The sequence below is a fragment of the Hemibagrus wyckioides genome, linkage group LG14 (genome assembly GCF_019097595.1).
Source record: "Hemibagrus wyckioides isolate EC202008001 linkage group LG14, SWU_Hwy_1.0, whole genome shotgun sequence".
Classification (NCBI taxonomy): domain Eukaryota; kingdom Metazoa; phylum Chordata; class Actinopteri; order Siluriformes; family Bagridae; genus Hemibagrus; species Hemibagrus wyckioides.
Window position 1 is genome coordinate 14,519,816 of NC_080723.1, and position 19,356 is coordinate 14,539,171.

The 19,356-nt window shown below is 37.7% G+C and overlaps 1 protein-coding gene across 2 annotated transcripts; it reads right to left on the minus strand.

Annotated features, from left to right (window-relative positions):
- Positions 1-105: 105 nt before the first annotated feature.
- On the minus strand, positions 106-17,918 carry hrasa (HRas proto-oncogene, GTPase a). 2 transcript variants are annotated; one of them, XM_058408878.1, is made up of 6 exons: positions 17,611-17,918; positions 9,082-9,221; positions 6,563-6,741; positions 5,079-5,238; positions 3,899-4,024; positions 110-3,194 (listed from the first exon to the last, which is right to left on the minus strand). In XM_058408878.1, exons 2-5 carry the CDS (start codon positions 9,190-9,192, stop codon positions 3,905-3,907), a joined length of 570 nt encoding a protein of 189 aa, XP_058264861.1. In that variant the 5' UTR covers positions 9,193-9,221; positions 17,611-17,918; the 3' UTR covers positions 110-3,194; positions 3,899-3,904. The 2 variants fall into 2 exon arrangements, with proteins under 2 accessions (XP_058264862.1, XP_058264861.1); XM_058408879.1 differs by lacking the exon at positions 17,611-17,918 and having other exon boundaries at positions 106-3,194; positions 9,082-9,205.
- Positions 17,919-19,356: the final 1,438 nt, after the last annotated feature.

Here is a 19,356-nt window from a genome sequence, read left to right on the forward strand (position 1 = left end):
GGATTTTATTTTTGACACTGAGGCACGCTTACATGGAAAATTGAATCGCCCACTTATGAGAAAAAAATAACACTGAAACACAATTTGCATTTCTGGATTTTAATTGAAATTTTGGCACAAAATATCTTTCATGACTAAGCACTGGCACATGAAGAGTGTTTCAGTAATAAACATTTGGCCCTCAGAGCATTTTTTCCATGTATATGATTATTATTACGCACATTTGTTTTGTTACCTTACAAGGAGCAGTAAAGAATTTGATCTAAAACATTCTGTTTATTTAATAAGTTGCGTTACATTACTTATATTTTCTGTAAGACATCCCTATTTCCCTTTTTTACACGTGCCATGAGAAGTTTGTTTATTGAAAAAAATGAGAGAGAGAGAAGGCTGGATGATGTGGAAATCATCAGGAAGTGAAGGGGATTAGTAAGGATGAGGACAGCTATTAGAAGGATGAAGAGTGGAAAGGCAGTTGGCCCAGATGATATACCAGTGGAGGCATGGAGGTGTATAGGAGATATGGCAGTGAGATTTTTATAAAGGAGATGTGCAGACCTGAATTAACTTAAATAAAGTTGAATAGACACACCATGAAGATATGAGAAAGAAAAGTGGAGGCTATAGGCTAAGGGGAGAGGTGATGATCTGTGAGCAGCAATATGGTTTAATGCCAAGGAAGAGCACTACAGATGCAATGTTTACTTTGTTGATGGAGAAGTATAGAGAAGGTCAGAAGGAGTTACATTGTGGATTTAGAGACAGTGTACGACAGGGTGCCGAGGGAGGAGTTGAGGTATTGTTTGAGCAAGTCAGGAGTGGCTGAGAAGTATGTTAGCTTGGTGCTGGATATGTATGAGGACAGTGTGACAGCGGTAAGGTGTGCAGTAGGAATGACAGACTGGTTCAATGTGGAAGTGGGATAACATCAAGGATCAGCTCTTAGCCCTTTCTTGTTTGTTATGCTGATGGACAGGTTGATGGATGAGATCAGACAGGAACCCCCACGGACTATGATGTTCTCAGATGACGTGATCTGTAGTGAGAATAGAGAAAAGGTTGAGGTGGAAGTATGCACTAGAGAGGAGGGGAATGGAAGTCATTAGGGATAAGACAGAGTACATGCACGTGAATGAGAGGGGGGGTAGCAGAATGGTGCAGTTGCAAGGAGTAGAGGTGAGGAAGGTGCATGAGTTTAAATACTTGGGGTCCTGAGTAATTAAGTGTGAGGTAGAGAAGTGAAGAAGAGAGTACAGGCAGGTTGGAGATGGTGGAGAAGAGTGGCAGGAGTGATTTGTGATAGAAAAGTGACTGCAAGAGTGAAGGGGAAAATTTACAAGATTGTGGTGAGACCAGCTATGTCGTATGGTTTGGAGATGATGGCGCTGACAAAAAGACAGGAGGCAGAGCTGGAGGTGGCAGAGATGAAGATTTGCTTTGGGAGCGATGAGGATGAAGAGCATTAGAAATGAGTATATTAGAGGGAGGGATGGTTTGAAGACAAAGTAAGAGAGGCGAGATTGAAATGGTTTGGGTATGTGCAGAGGAGGGATTTGGATTATATTGGAAGGATGGAACCACCGGGAAAGAGGAGAAGAGGAAGGTCAAGGTTTATGGATGTGGTGAGGGAAGACATATGATTTGTCTGAAAATGAATTGAAAAATAGCTAGTGATCATTTTAATTTAAAACTGATCGTTTAATTTAAAGACAAGCAGAGCAAGTAGCCAGAACAAAGCAGTGATTTCTTCAAGAGCAAATTACGTTCTCTCATTTGTTAACCAAGCTACAGATCTAATATACCACGGAAACTCTTGGTATTTACAGTAAACCAGTTTGTGTGAGTAAACCTATTAGGACAACTATGGATTCACTACAGCCTTTCTGTTTTCACCCAGTTCTAAAATAGCCTCACTGATGCCAGAAGATTGTGTAATTTTCCTCTTTCTTGTACAAAAGGGTATTTGCCAAACACAATGTGGGTTGTGTTACAACACTACATAATATGCTCTTAGTATAGCATGCCTAAATAGTAATGATACCAAATGTATGCAGATCGACTGTTTGGTTCAGTGCTATGCAGTTTGAGATGCCATCAGATTTTTTTCAGACTTGTTTCATGCCTAAAATCGGATGCGTGAAGACATTTGGCGTATCTGAGCTTGTGTGTGACACATGCATACAAATATCTGGCCAAGCCACAGCAGCTCAGGAACATCATATTACTATTCTTTATTACTTTTTTTCTCCACTGACTCAATAACCACATTATTTCTATTTTAATTAAAAAAAATCCTATGTAGTGTAGCCTTCCTTTTCCTCATACACTGACACTGTATACGGTGCCACACATGAATATTTACAGCCATTATTTATGGTATGACTTCGGAGTCTCAGGCAATTCCAGCTGACTATTCTTATTAGATCACACTCCAAGAATCTGTGAACTCTTTAGCCAAGCATGTGGGTCCTTGAAATTGTTTTATTGGAATCCGGTAACTGGTCAGTCTGTTCAGCATTTCTATCAACAGTTTTGTCTTTTAAAACACATACACAAAAGCCGTCACACATATAGTATCTAGTGCTGCAGCGGATTACAGTCCGTGTGGTTATCACCACAAATACCCTTTTTCACAACAGTTTACATGTTAAAACAACAGCATGTTAAGCAGAACAAATATGGCTAACTGTCAAGAGAGGAGTAAATCCTGTACGGGATGTTGGATCGTCCTCTCTGCATTTGGCAGATTCCTCATTTATAGACTCGCATGCTTCCCTCGGACAGCAATGGAGGAGAACACGGTGTCTCTGTGGGATGAGGTGATTAGTGTCCAGTCCATATGAGATGAGCATTTTTTCATGCTTAAGTCACAAGAGGCCTGAAGAAGCCAGTGTTGAGACTTACAAATATAATAAATTAGATGAAATCCAAGGAGCTGCCCAATATTAGGACTTGGAAGTTAATGAATAGCAAAAAAAAAATAAAAATACAAGTCATTAGTTGGGTTTTTTAGACAGATGTAGACAGCCAGAGGGGGTCACCACAGCCACTGCAAAGCAACCTCTTTCCTTAAATGTCCATGTTGCAGTCAGTGCTTTACTTGGCTTTTATTTTGATCTCCAGTTGTAATTAAAGTCTGTAGTCCACTCTGCCTCATGGAGCCATTGGTCCACTTATTAACTTGGAGAGCTCAACTGAAGAGGCAATAGATGAAAACAAATATTTAATGCAAAGACAACACAAATAGTATACTGTATACATTTAGGCAAATAAAGTTTACTGTATACAAATCTGTTAAAATGCTCTATTGTAATTTTTATATATATATATGTATATACATACATTTTTATATTTTTCCATTCACTTTCTTTCCTTCCCACCTTATAGTAGTAAATTCTATTTGATTCAAAAATAGAAATAGAATTCAAATTCTAGTATCAAATCTAGTATCTAGTATCAAATTCTAGCAATCTTAGTATATAGTATATATTTTTTCTTATCTATTATTATTTATATCTATTCTTTATTTAATTTTTTTAAAATATAATAATAATAATAAGAAGAAGAAGAAGAAGAAGAAGAAGAATTATTATTATTATTATTATTATTATTTAGGGGTGTGCACACAATACAACTAGCTTAGTGTATTTTTTTTTAAGTTTCTGAAATTTATATATGATGGATTTCACATTGAGGTTGGAAAAGGTTATGATAGGTGGGTTGGTGGGTGGGTGGGTAGGTAGGTAGGTAGATACTTTATTCATCTCAAAGGGAAATTTAAACCTACATTTTAGCTACTTTTAATGACCCCTGCCTTAAATTTCAGTTTTAAAATGACCATAAGTTTCAACATGTCCATATGTGGAAAATGAGCTGTGTTTGTGCATGGAATAAGCACCTTAAATCATGACACCACGCAGCGACAGCTCATGCAGTCCTGTCCGCTTTCATCTGGAGGATTGAGTTTCCTCAACTTGTGCTGTCGGATCTCCCGTACTAGTGTGTAGAACGCATCCTCCACTCCCTGTGGAACAGTCAACCATACATTAACTTCCACAGGAGCCAAGAATAATCTACAGACACATATAAACTGCCACACACCAGAAGATGCACTGAAGAAAGCTTTAGAGATGACAGACTTCACTCCTTTCTCTAATAGGCTTGTATTTAACTTGAAGTACTTTCAAATATCTGAATTTAGGAGAACAGTTTGAAAAATAAAACAGCAAATACATTATACTGCAGTAACACTGAAATGATCAGGCTTTGAAAACTCAACATAAGAGAACATTTATTGTTTGAGGTCAAGAGTTCACCTAGATAAAGTTGGTGTAGAGAAAATGTAACTGCTACCAGAAGCAAATCCTCTTTCATATCCAGGTCAAATCAAGAGGATTTTACTGTCATTTTGACTATAAATACTATAGCTAAATTACAATTTACACCTGCTTAATATTGTGTTGGTCCCCCTTTTGCTGCCCAAACAGCCCTGACCCGTCATGCACTGTGTATTCTGACACCGTTCTATCAGAACCAATATTAACTTCTTCAGCAATCTGAGCAACAGTAGCTTGTCTGTTGGATCGGACCACACGGGCCAGCCTTCGCACCCCACGTGCATCAATGAGCCTTGGCCGCCCATCACCCTGTCACCGGATCACCACTGTTCCTTCCTTGGACCACATTTGATAGATACTGACCACTGCAGACCAGGAACACCCCACAAGAGCTGCAGTTTTGGAGATGCTCTGATCCAGTCATCTAGCCATCACAATTTGGCCCTTATCAAACTCGCTCAAATCCTTACGCTTGCCCATTTTTCCTGCTTCTAACACATCAACTTTGAGGACAAAATGTTCACTTTCTGCCAAATATATCCCACCCACTAACAGATGCCATGATGAGGAGATAATCAGTGTTATTCACTTCACCTGTCAGTGCTCATAATGTTATGCCTGATCAGTGTAACTGTGACACCAATCACAGACTGCAATAAACTTTACAATACATAACAGCCCCTGTGTGTCAGTGTGTAAATGTCTGTGCTTCAAATCTTTTAGCAAATCCTTGCTACTCACTTGTCTAGTCTTGGCTGAGGTCTCGATGTAAGGGATGCCGTAGCTGCGAGCGAGCTCGTGCGCTTGCCGCGTGTCCACTGTGTGAGATGGAAGGTCACATTTATTGCCCACAAGCACCATTGGCACGTCATCAGAGTCCTTTACCCGTTTGATCTGTTCCCTGTGTAATCAAGAAAACAAGTGAAGGGAAAATTACTGGTCAGATATCCGTACAGTGGATGTTATGTTTATGCTCACTTCAAGTCAGTAAGCGTTTAGTTACCAATAATTTCTGCAATAGAAAAATAAATATATTATGAATAGAAATATTCAAATAGACATAAAGAAAGTATATTGCTTAATCTTTGGCAACTTATTAAATCAATGTAAAATTACATTGACAATATAGTCACGATGCTAATGTTAAAATTTTTCTTAGCGAAATGTAAGCCTGAAAATGTGTATAAACACCTATAATCCAATGGATGTATTTTAAGTCTACCTTGTGATACACTGTCCTTGATTTGAACTTAAGTCTGACTTGACTTAGACACACATATCCTTGACTTAATCTTATATGATGTGGGCTTTGACAAGCAAATAAAACTACCATGAATAAAACTAGCCTTGCCTTGGCACTCGCCTAAGATGTGACTCATTACAGCTTAGAGACTTTGGACTTTGGTGTAAGAGGACTTTGGCTCAGCTTATAGGTAAGTGACCTGACTACAACACTGTGAGACACTCAACCTAAAATGATTACTGTTAACACTGGAAAAGAGAACCTGCGGATGTTTTCCAGTTTTAGAGGGTGGAACTGAATGGTCATTTATTAAGATTTAAACCATGTTATAAGATATGCTTTTATAAGTCTTTTTGAAGGCTTGTCTTTTGAGTAACATAAATTACTATACTCCACCAAAATGAAAAAGCATTATGTAGTGTGCACTGCCCATAAATAACAGAGTGTAATTCATTTAAGCCCCTTCCCAGTTTCTCCTTGCATGTCCTTGAGTGCTTTCTATCTCCTCTCCACCCTCCTGCATTGCGCTTGAGTTCAGATCGATTTCAGCGCTAGCTAACTGTAAGCTCTCCTCTCTTTATTTGCTAGTTAGACACAGTAAACACCATAGAAGCTTGGTAAAGCTTTGATTTGGACAATTAAAGAGATAAATAGATAAAATATTTTGGCATTGTTATCTGTATTCTTTGGTTTTCTTTAGCACATAGAAGAGGCTTGGAAATGTTTAAGAGCACTAGCCTGTTCACCACATCCTGCTGTACACCGACACAATATGCCAACAGTTTAATGGTAATAACCTTTGAAGCTGAATTATTTTACTGTGTGCAACAGATTTTGTCCATAAATGTTCGTAAACTGTGAATGTATAGTGTGCTAGTACAAATGTGCACATTTATGGTGGCTAATAATTTTAGTCAGCATGTAATGGACTAAAATTTATATAACATGTCTTAATGATAAGTTAAAGATACCATTTAAGCACCTGTACTGATGAATGTCCTCAAACGACTTGGTGTTGTTGATGGCAAAGACACACAGGAAGCCCTCTCCTGTCCTCATGTACTGGTCCCTCATGGCACTATACTCCTCTTGACCTGCTGTGTCCAGGATGTCCAACAAGCATGTCTCACCGTCAATCACCACCTGCTTCCTGTATGAGTCCTGAAAAAGATGGGGGAACGTTTTAAACACAGACTTATGACATGGTTACAGTCTTATCAGTGAAATCTACAGTCGCTGCACTAGAAACTTCATGTGCATTGCTGGTAAGAATTTTACAAAACATCAAGGCCATCTATATGAACATTTCACAGGCGTGTGTTTGTGTGTTATTGTGGCTAGTAATTATACAGCAGTAGTCATTTAAGATTGACCAGTTTATGTCAATATAGTGGTAAAAGAAAAAAAAAATCAGGAAAAAACAAGGACAAATGAAGTATAATTGTTGTAAAGCTGTGGGTTTGGGCAGTAGTCAGTGGTCCTGAGTGTTTGTGCATGGAGAGAACAGCTATGAAAAGGACATTGTTTGTCCAGAAACAGGCGTGGTGAGAAAGAAGAAAACAGAATGCAGAATGTCATGGATACATGGGCATGCATGAATGCACACACACACACACACACACACATTCTGGGAAAAATCAAGTGCTGTACCCCATGCTCTACTGTAGTGTTATTATAGTACACTGAAGATACACTTTACTCTGATAAATGATCATTTATTATGCCTTTACTGTGATATAATATAGCTACTATGGCGTTACTATGATACACTAATATTTAGTATGGCTTTACTGAGGTACAGTATAATTTATTATGGTCCTGCTATGGTACACACCAGCTTAATATGGTTTTACTATTATACATTATTGTTGTTTACAATGGCTTTTCTCTTATACACTATAATTTACTATGACTTTACTATCAATTACTATAGTTTTACTATGAAACACTATACAGTTACTATGGTGTTACTATGATACACTAATATACACTATGACTTTACTGTTATATACTATACTTTGAGTCAAGTCAAGAAGCTTTTATTGTAATATCAAATATATATAACTAACACAGTACATAGTGTAATAAAACAACATTCATGGTGCTACATACAGTAAACCACAGAGCTACATAAAACAACACAGAGCTTTAATATGGATTTAGGCGTTTCTGATATACAATGTACTTTAGGCCTACTATAATACACTATAATTTACTATGGCTTTACTGTGATATGCTATAGTTTATTATGGATTTATTGTGAGCTTAGTATAGCTCAGGCTCAGCCTCAGACTTCATCCTCATGACTCATGGCAGAAGTAAGCTGTGGTAATGTTCTACTTTCCTACCTTCCTTATGAGGAACAGATAAACGCTGGATTTTCCAAATTATCTGAAGTTCACAGTATAGCCTTCTTCTTAAATGAATGATCTATAGTTACTTGCTAGTCTGTTTTTGTAGGGGCATCAATTTTACATATTCACACCCCTTAAACACCCCTAAACATGACACATGACACTGAACAAAACAAACTGTGACTGGTTGCTTTACATGTCCTCTTAGACAGTCCTTGGCCAATAAAAGCTGCTATGGAGTCCAGACCTTTTGCAGTCAATCTCGCTGCATGAAACTAACGGTTTTACTGTATACACTGTGTACACTAGAGTTTATTATAGCTTTACTCCGACCCTATAAAGTGTAGCTTTACTATGACACACTATAGTATTCAACGACTGGACAATAAAACACTCCAGTTTACTTTGGCTTAACTGTCATGCATTAAAGTTTACCATGGCTTTACAATGAAACACTATGATTATTATGACACTACAATGGTTTGATTGTGTTGCTATAAGCTGGCAATGCACATATACTTACCCTGAACACTTCCTTACTGCAGATTTTTATAAGGTTACTGGGTTAGTATATGCTAAAACCAAATACTACTCTGACCTTAACATTAACATTGTATAATGTTGGCAAATATGTGCTGTTGATGTTACATTTTAGGTCACTCTAGTAGAAGTAGCAGTTTGTTCTTAAAAGTGAGAATTTCCAAAATCAGTGAAATACTGCTATTAGAAATGATGCAGGACTTAAGAAATCCGGGAACTTCAGGACAGTGCCAGCATTTTCTGTTGTAGCCATGTATTAGCAAACCACATCCGGAAGACCCAACGGCATATGACAATATGTCTACACACAGTACCACAATTGTGCAACATTAACACAAAAAACTGTGATGTATCATTACTTTTGTTACTCTTATCATTATATACAGCTGAAATAAAATGTATCTGACAGATATTCAGTTGAATTCATGCTACTATTAGCATCTCAATTAGGTCTTTGTCACTGCTGCATTTTAAGCATATTTGTGCCAATAGAGAGGCTTTGAAATTTAAATTCAACACACAATACAGCAATGTTCAATATGCATTAGCAAGTTCACAACCACAGATGTGAAACACACACACACACACACACACGCATAAACGCTACCTCTATGGTAGGGTCATATTCATCCACAAAGTGGTTCTGGATGAGTTGGATGGTAAGAGCGCTCTTGCCCACGCCTCCAGCTCCCACCACCACCAGCTTATACTCAGTCATCCTCACTACTCCTCTTCACCTGCTCAGCCCTGTGGAATTGTACAGGAACAACTTTAAAGCTCATGAAACAAGACAGTAGTGAAATATGATGTATTATGTAATTATGCAAATTATGTATTGACTACAGAAACAACCACACCTGCTGAAAAGAAACGCAAATGCAAGATATTGTCAATACACTTGAAATATATTTACACATTTTTAGGAAAAACACTCCTCACACACTTTCTTTACAAGATATCATTCGGCTTAGTAATACATGTTATACCTAAACACATTAATTCAATTTAATTGGAAGTATATTAGCATTTCAACAAAGTTTAGCTATACCTCTGACCTGAATCTGACACTGGTAGTGATACCAAAATGGGACTAGCTCAAGATATTTAATATAATTCTGTGCCTTTTTCTAAACATCTGTCTTTTTTTGACTTGTTTTTTTAATGTGTGTCATATGTAAATGACTTAGGGTTAGGTGTGAGATCATGAATCATGAATCATGGGATCATGAATGTTCGCTAACCTGGTAGATACATAACCGTGTTCTAGCTGTTTGTCATTTGCAATAAAAGAAAAACTGTCTGAAATGAATTTATATGGACATTTGATGTCCCTTTTTAATGAAAATCAACTCATCAGTGGTGAACATGGTGAAGGTGTCAGGGAAACAGATCATGCCATAATTTCTCATGATAACAATACTATCATATTCACCCACCCCTGTGGTACAGCAGAGTCAGCTTTCGTACGGTCGGCAGTTTGGGCTTTAAACGTCTGGCACACAAATCAAACGTTCTCATATGATTGAATTCTCAGCTGTCTGTGTAGGTCAAAAGTCCAGTGAGTGGTGTTTTATAACAACCAGACACACCTTTACACATCCCTCCCAACCACTTTATGCTTCTATGTTAAGGTGTAGGCTGTTAAAGCAGTCAGTCATGAGCATAAATCATTAAGACGTTGATCGGAGGCCAGCAGATCCACACTGCACCCCGACCTCTCTCTGTGTGCCAGCACATCTATTCATGCATCCATGTCTAGATACACTACTCCAAAGCCTAGGGGGTTTATTTACTACACAGTCAAATGTAATCTACAGCTTCTAGAACATTTTTCACTAGATATCCTAACCAGCTCCTGTTCATTATCTGCATTATTGACAGTCTATGTTTTAGCTGTCACTGTAGAAACAATAGCAGATTAGAACAAGTGATTTAATATACACTTGTGATTTATGTTGCAGCTATTATGGGCAGTGCTGCTGTTATAAAAAATGAATCAACACTTTCTGGTTGATGCTGTGCCAAGACATGCAGTCATGGCTTAGAACAGAGACGTCAAACTCAGATTCTGCCTAGCCCACATCAGTTTTCTGAGCCTTTGAAATGCCAGAACCAAAAGCGATTTATTTATAACATATACATACTTCATGGCAGGCATTATATCTGTTTAAGCATTGATTTTAACCAACATTTCAACCTTGTGAGCCCTCCCACACTGTTCAGTTGTGTGTGTAGCATGTGGGTAGATGCTAGACTATGTGTCTGCTATGAATTCTAGATATTACAGGTCTGGTGTGAAAGTATTCAATATTATTGTTCGCAAATTTGCCCGGGCCAAATAAAATGAAGCAGCGTGTCGTTTTTGGATGCCGAATTCGACATGTGACATAGGACATTAACAATACATAATAAAAAAGCTTTATTTAGTGTAGATTTAAATTCTCATAATATATATCCTTGTATATTTTAAAGCCTTTAGAATAGTTTTGGGTTAACACAAGTAGAGCAGCCTAAAGTAGCCCATTAGTTCAAAGTAAATTTTGCAATCCTGCCATCCTCCGAAAACAAAGCTTGCAAACATTGTGACAGAGTGGGGTGTGGCTTGTTTCATCAATCTGATGTACAACATCATGCAGTAAAGTTCCACGAAAAAAAACACGAAACTGACCGGGGCAAAAAAAGCTGTGACTCATTTACATTTTCCAAGTAGTCACACTTTGAATGATGACTATATAAGTGCCTGTCTGAACCCTTACTTCAGCAAATCTCTTTAGCAAAGCAGTATCTTGTCAGCAATTTGATGATGTTACTAAGGCAAACAGCAGTAGGTGTACACCATCCTGATTATTTATTGCTTTTTAACAGTATAGTGATGGACTGATACTAATGCTGATGCTGAAAAGAAGGTTAACATAATCATGGTAAAGGTTTTCAGGGCCAAAACAAGAGATTAAGCAGTTCAGACTTGACAAACATAAATGTTAAATGTTTCTTGTTAAACGTTTTCACGTGCTGCAAGACACAAATACCAGCCTCAATTAAGTGTAGTTTGTAAAGAGCAGAAAAATCATCTAATCTAGTGTAGTAAGATCACTGATCCTTGAGCATGTGGTGTCATAATTAGTTCTAATTTAATGAACAGTAAGGAGCATCAAGACTGAATTTTAAATGTAAAGAAATGTCACAAGAGCTTGCAGGCTTGGGTACAAGAAAAAGAATCAGAGATTAGGAAAAGTCAACTCCTAACACGGTACACTGGAACACACTTTGGGGTAAGCAATATAGTAAAAATATCAAGTGACAATGTCTGAAGTTTTACAAGAGTTGAATTTATAACACCAGCAGTGCCAAAATATGATTTATAAAACTATTTAACACTTTTAAAACAAAGAAATGAGGTAGGAGATATACTATGTCTCCCAAAACTTTTAGCAATATAGTGTATGAACAGAACAATACCTGACGGAGCATGTGGTTATAGGAATATAATCAATGACTGGATGGTGTGAAATAGCTACATGTTATTAACATATATTTAATCCATGGAACCCTTGCCATAAAGGTCTGTTGTAATGCATTAAGAAACACTTTAATATAAACCTGTCATGTGAATTAATGCGAGCTCTACTGTCAGAGATGCTGTTATTGAAAATTAGAGATTCGGCAATTAAACAGCATTATAGTATAGGACAAAAATGTGATATTGCAATAATTAAAATAATTGTGGAATTCTGTCTTCTGAAAAAAATGTATATATATTAGAAAAATGATTGCCCAGTCGTCTAAAGACTGTAAGTACGAATCCCGACAATGCCACAGCCATCCGTTGCTGGGAGCCAAGGGAGCATTACTTGCCATGGTTTCTCAAGGGGACAGATGGTATATTCTCTCTCCCCTGTCAATCAAAGCAACGATCACAGGCATCTGTGAGCACATGTATGCAGAAGAGGGTGGATGTTTATGCCTTATGAGCAGCAAGTGCTGCAGATGCTTCATGTCTCCTTTTTTTTGTCACTTTCATGACAATATGCATTCCAAAATGTAGATTTTATAACTGTATTTAATCACCCAGAGAATCTCTCACTCAATGTATTACAGCAATTTCCCAGGACCTTTGATTTATGCACAACCGAAAGACAGAAAGGCGATACGATTCGAAAAAAAAAAATTGTCCATCTGAAATCCATGTGTAGCTGTGCTGGCAGAATCAGAGCTATTCACAGTCACAGCTGATGAGCAAGCTCTAGTGCTACCATGTCGGCCTGTGTGTAACCCCAGCCTACTAAACAAGGTACAGCTGGGCTTCACTGAACCTGATCCTCCAGAATGGATCTATAAAAGCACTGCCAGCCAGCAGAAGAGATGCCAAACACTGTGTGAGAAAAGGACTGATGAAAATTTTTTCATAGCTAGTATGTAGTATGCTTTTAGGTTTTAGATTTTGTCTAAACAAAAGTCCCTCTGTCTCTCTCTCTCTCTCTCTCTCTCTCTCTCAATCGCTTCGTCCACGTCTATGTCATTCCTCTCATCAGGTTTCAATAAGTAATACTAACACATTGCAAATGATGAACTCTGCATACTTCCTGGCCAGGTGATGTATTCTACAGGAACAAGGAAGAATCTAACTAGTAGATTAGAGAGCACAGGGCAGATATACTGCATCTGAAAAACGTATGAAATCCCCTAATGTTCCACATACTGGCCTTTTCCTTTAAAAAGCAACTGTACTTCCTCATTAGAACAGTTTCACTATTCATTATTTTCTCAAGAATTAAGTCATTGCAAAAAATAAAAAATAAAGAATAATAATAATATTAATAATAATAAAGAATATATATATATATATATATATTTATTTATTTATTTATTTCTAAATCTTTTACTACTTTTAATTTTGAAACTGACGTCCTGTTGTCACATCAGTTTTCAGAGATAAAGCAAAAAGAAGTTAAAAATCTTAAAGCAGACAAACTGAAATGAGAAAGAATGCTGTTTGTTTTAGCATAATTTCATCGAAAGAATAATGAGGTTTATTCATCAGCCTAAATGTGTTCAAGATGTTTTCACATATCTTTTGCTAAACATTTACAAGAGACAGCATGCAGCGTCTTTTCCCATGTTAAACGATGCTCAAATTGATGATTCACACTTATTACACATTTAATCCTGTAGGGTCAGGGATTTTCACCTACACACTAAACCTTTTAAGAGTCGCCAGTGAACTGCTACCTTTCAATTTGTGCCTGATTTGAATGTTACTGCTAGCAGCCAACTACAAAACAAAGCACCCTAATATGCCATGTCTATTAAGTGAAGTAGGTCACAGAGCACACAGTGTGGATTAATAATAAAAGCCAACAGATGGAAGTGAATCTGTTGAACTCAATAACAGTGCTACAGCTTGTTGGGGTGTTCTGTCTGTTGATAGCGGTGCTGAGAGAGGACAGAAGAGCCACAAGGATGCTCCCTAGTGTCTGTCTCTCTCGCTTATAATTAGTTACTGAGCACGGTATGCCTTCAGAAAGATAATGAGCCCTCAAAGCGCCCCAGATCTCAGCCTGGGATTGGCTGCTTTGTGATGTGAAAATCACAACACAGAATATCTATACTAAAGTGCAGACATTTTTAACGTTACTGCTTAGGATACAATTTGGGTTCTTCAAGCCAGTGACTTCTTTAACTGTGAAATAAATTCCACTGATGTCCTTAATACAGATTTATTTAACGTGTGCAATAAGGTTTCTCTGCATATTTACATTTATTTGTATGGCTTTTGTTTGGAGCCATAAAGCTTTAGTACCTGAATTTTTTTAGTACCTGATCTTAAGTTACTGAAATTTAGACCAAACCCATTCAATTCAAGTGGCCAGGCAAACAAACTAATAACTCAATATTAAATATAATAACGCTGGAAAAATTAAAAATGATTCCTTAACTAAATGAAACACACACACATCCCTTGGCTATACCTTCGCTAGACCCCACTGCAACAGATTTCACACAAAATGTGTTCACTTGAAACCCTGGGATACTATGTCTGTGACTGTAATAGAAACTCTTTCTATAAAAATATTTCTATGCAAATATATTAGGACCACACCTTGTGTCATAACAGCTCTAACAGCCTGCGAGTGCTTGAGCCGCTGGCATATTTGAGCTTTGAGTTGAAGTACTTCACCGAATAATATAAATGTTTCTCCTTCTTTTGAAGCTAAAGGACTACAGTACAATAGATGACTGTAACAACAACTTAATGCCACCCCATCCTCTAACTCGGCTTCGACGCTGTAACGTAGCCAGGGGCTGCATATAGCCTGTCATACTGATCTGGGTAGATGAACAGCTCATCCTGAAACTCTATAATCCCCCAGAGACCCTGATGGTAATCTTACATGACAGTATACCCAGACTGTAAAAAAGAGACTTGCACATAAACCCAAGAGTTGCACTTTACACAAGCATTGTGTCTGTGTGGGTGGGTGATTGGGTGGGAGGGTGAGTGTGTAAAACAAGAGACAGAACGTCTATAACCATGGTCAGGCAAGAATCGGGGCATTCGTTTTATATTCACATATGAAAATATGACAGGATGATCTTTCTACGTGTGATTAAACCTGGATTACAGACAGTAAAGATCATTCTGGTTAGTACTAACGAATGAAAAACACCGAAGAGTGTTTTGTGATGTGTCAACGTTTCTTTCCTATTCTGAGATTACTTCATTACAAATCGAACGGGTTAATAGAGTCATTGCTAGCCTTCGTTCGGCGCTAAGTGATTTTCATTCGAGAGAAGATGGCAAGGAATCACTCGAGGGAAAAGACTGATTCTGAAAGGGTGGACGGATGCATCTGAGAGGCAGGGCTGGGCTTCTGTTTCCTCAAAATAACACCAGGGCATTACTATCAGACTTTGTTTTACACTGCAGTAAGCCACTTGACAGGGATTTAGTCAGATCATTGGAATAAGCTATAGAGAAAGACTAATTAATAATGCAGTATGGGCTCTTGCCTAGACAAATCTCTTGCATCCAAATAGCTATTTTATGTCTATGCATTTTGTTTCATACAGGCTGTGTAAATTCCTGGTTATGAGACGTCATTCGGACATGCTCTGAGTTAGTTATCTCTTAGGAGCTGCCCAATATGATGACATAAGCATAGTGATAGACTTTGCTGAGTAATGTGAGTACCATCAGGAATCAGTGCTTTTTTATAACTGTAATATTCACTGTAACTAGTTACTAACTGGACCTTTTTTTAACACATTACTGTTTCGATGTCCCTCAATAAATATAATGAAATATATACTACCCTAAAACCTACATTGTGTATACATGTGTGTATCACATGTTTCACCACATGCCTTCTCTTTGTCTTTCTTTTAGAGCCCGATTGTTGAGATATTTACTTCATCCATGTATGTTTTTTTTCTCTATTGAATGATGAAAGTTTCAACTACAAGCATATGTCCCTTTAGCGAGAAAAAAAAAAAAGGCTGTTTAAAGGTTCACTTTCTCAACCTGCTTTCACTTTCGTTAGCTCCTTTGTGCGGCCTACTTCATCTTGAAATGAAAAGCGTATTATGATTACTGGTCTTCTTCAACGGACATACTGTATCATGTACCATGTTAGAATACTGTCTTATTTTGACCTCGGATATGTCTACAGACATTCAAGCGTTCATGTAAACAAATACAGATGTTTCAGTATAAAAATGCTGTTGAGATCAAAGACACTGATCTTGGCTACACATTTAGGGAATATTACCCTAGGTATCGATTTTTAAAACCAATCCATAACCAGATGTCATAGATTTCATGATGTCATTATACACGATACATACAGCCTGCTTACCACACACATCAGTTTCACATCTGATCCTTACAATGAGGACCATTGTACCAAACCTTCTCCTAGACATTCCTGAAACTGCACCCTGTTCACTATATAGTGTGCTATTTTGGGCAATGTGGCATGTCCAGAAGTATTGTGGAAAATATTTAGTGAGCTTAATATTGGCAATGTACTGCAGAAGAAACCTAGATCAATGCAGTACTAACATAAAGGACTTGTTGTTGATGTTTTGTCTTTAAATATTTCATTATTGTAGAAATATGAACTATATACTTTGTGTTTTATCCTAATTGTTTTATCTTGACTAAATTGGCAAAATTGGATGCTTTCCATCTGCAGTTTTTGTGTGACACTGAAATGCAAAATACTTTGGTTTATTTTAATCATGAAAATAGCGTTTAATAAAACAAATTATCTGTACTGATGTAAACATTTGAAACCAGGCATTAATTTATATATACTATACACAGATATACACTAGAGTAGCCTACACTAGGCAACAGAAGAAGGAAACAAGTAGTGTAGCCCCTGCTACTTCCGCACTCCTCTCGGGCTGTGTCCCAAACAGAGCCGCACTACCATACTAAATAACCTGTAAATATACGACCTCACCTAATACTGCCGTCCTATTTCGGAGACTATTTAGCACGCGTGTATGAGGATTGGGACACAGCCGGTGTGTTTTTTATTTTGGTGTCGGTGGTGGGGCGTCACCCAGCCTGCCGCTGACTACCGACTGTCACATGGACACCAAACTTCATTTAATTCTGCTTTAAGACCTTTTTAATTAGTACAAGCTTGTACAAGTGGACTCATCTTAATGAAAGCATAACAATTAGTAGTTTCCATATAGAGTGAGAACCGCGAGGTAATTAAACAGATAGCGACTAGGAAGTTGTGTCGGAGAACAGATCCGGATTTAAACTAAATAAAATCTAAATGAATAAAGAACGAATTTACAGTATGGAGCAGTAATGTATAGTAGTTTATAGCGTGTGTGTGTGTGTTATAGTGCCTGTTGCTTTAATTAAACAAGTGGCAGAGAGACTGAAATCATTTACGTTCTAGAAATGAAAGAAATTTCCTCCACAGTCTCTGAATAGCTTCAGTGCCTCCTATGAGCGGATATCAAAAGCAGGATCCCGTTATATCAAGGTGTGTGTGTGTGTGTGTGTGTGTGTCTATAGATGTAGATATAGCCTATTCGTCACTAATAATAAAGTAGGAATCGTGGGTTGGTCGGTGCAAATTGTGATCGTAAATGAATTAGTCCTACTCACGCCAAGATGTGCTGCTGGAGCTCGGCTCCTGTGAATTCAGCCTGATGTGTTTGGGTGAAATCTCTCCAACGCAGAAGAAGGTGTGTGAGTGTGTGTGTGTGTGATGAGCGCAAACCAGCCGCCGCTGATCCGGTGTGGTGAAGGAGGAGGAGAGGAGCGCAAAACCTGGGCAGAAAACGCGACTCTAAAACAGATCAGCGCCACTCCGTTACTCGAAATCGTAGGACTACGTGTGTGTGTGTGTGTGTGTGTGTGTGTGTGAGCGCGCGCTGAACACAATGCGCTCCGCCCGAGTGCAGAGAGCGAGAGAGAGAGATTCAGCTGCAGGCAGCCCACGCCCAGCGGCCGCCCCGACACACACACACACACACACACACATTGTTTAAGCTATCTTTCCAACAATTAAAACTAACATCCCAGCACATGACACATTTCTGAAATCCTATGATGGAAAAATGTTGACATTTTTAAAACACACGCATTAGGTCTTACCCTTATTGAAAGCAGTTTTTTAAAATGAAATATTTATTAAATGGTCGTTTAGGGACACACATCCATTTCACTGGGTTAGGACCTTAATTTCATTCATAATTACACGTTTTTATTTGCCATCAGTAATGTTTTTAATGCCATCGATAATAATAACAGCAACAGGATCTCTTTTTAAAAAATAATCCTATCCAAATTTATCATCATCATAATGTCTAAAATGTTATGAGTACAGCAGAACAAGCAAATTGACTATATATTAAGATACACAATATTGCCAAAGGTTTTGGGACACCCCTCCAAATCATTGAATAGTTCCTTCACACACCAACCTCACTTATCCATGTCTTTATGGAGCTTGCTTTGTGCACTGGTGTACAGTCATGTTGGAACAGGAAGGGGTCATCACCAAACTGTTCCCACAAAGTTGGGAGCATGAAATTGTCCAAAATGTCTTGGTATGAAGCTGAAGCATTAAGAGTTCCATTAACTGGAACTAAGGGGCCGAGCCCAACCCCTGAAAAACAACACTTGAATTCAATGATTTGGAGGGGTGTCCCAAAACGTTTGGCAATATAAGTGTATTAGTCTAAGTAATATTCTATAATTCACAGATATAATTCAAGATAACACTGTTACGTAGTTTTGAACTGTTTCCAAAACAAATTATTTCAAAAACTGGGATTAATTGATAATGATCACACATTATCATTTATTTCTTATAGTAGCAGCAAAAATAACTAAATATACAAACAAAAAAAGCAACAAAAAAACATAATTATCAATATCTTACATGATATGAACACAGTACACTAAGTAGCAATTTCAGCATGCTCAGTAGTAGGCCTAAGTACTGAACTAGTATTCCCCTGATTATTAAAATTTTCAAGAGAACAATTAAGGCACATAAAATGCATCATTTCACCATAGTTCTCTGCATCCAATTATGCAGCAATTATATCCCTTCACTTTTCCTCACTCGAGTAAATGTATTTTATAATGACCCAATCAGCCTGAACCATGAAAATGAACTAACTTTATTCCTATTTTGTTTAGAGTAGTGTGCCTAAATATGTGGAATTATGCATGTTATAAAACACTAGCCAAAGCTTATATGCCAAAAATTTTTGGCATCAGCTTCTTGTCTGCAAAAAGGCATTTGCAGAATATCTTAATACTTGGTTCGAGAAAAATAGTTACTTTGAATTGACATGACACTAGCTGCTGCATAGCTACTACACAAAAGTTTTGGGACAC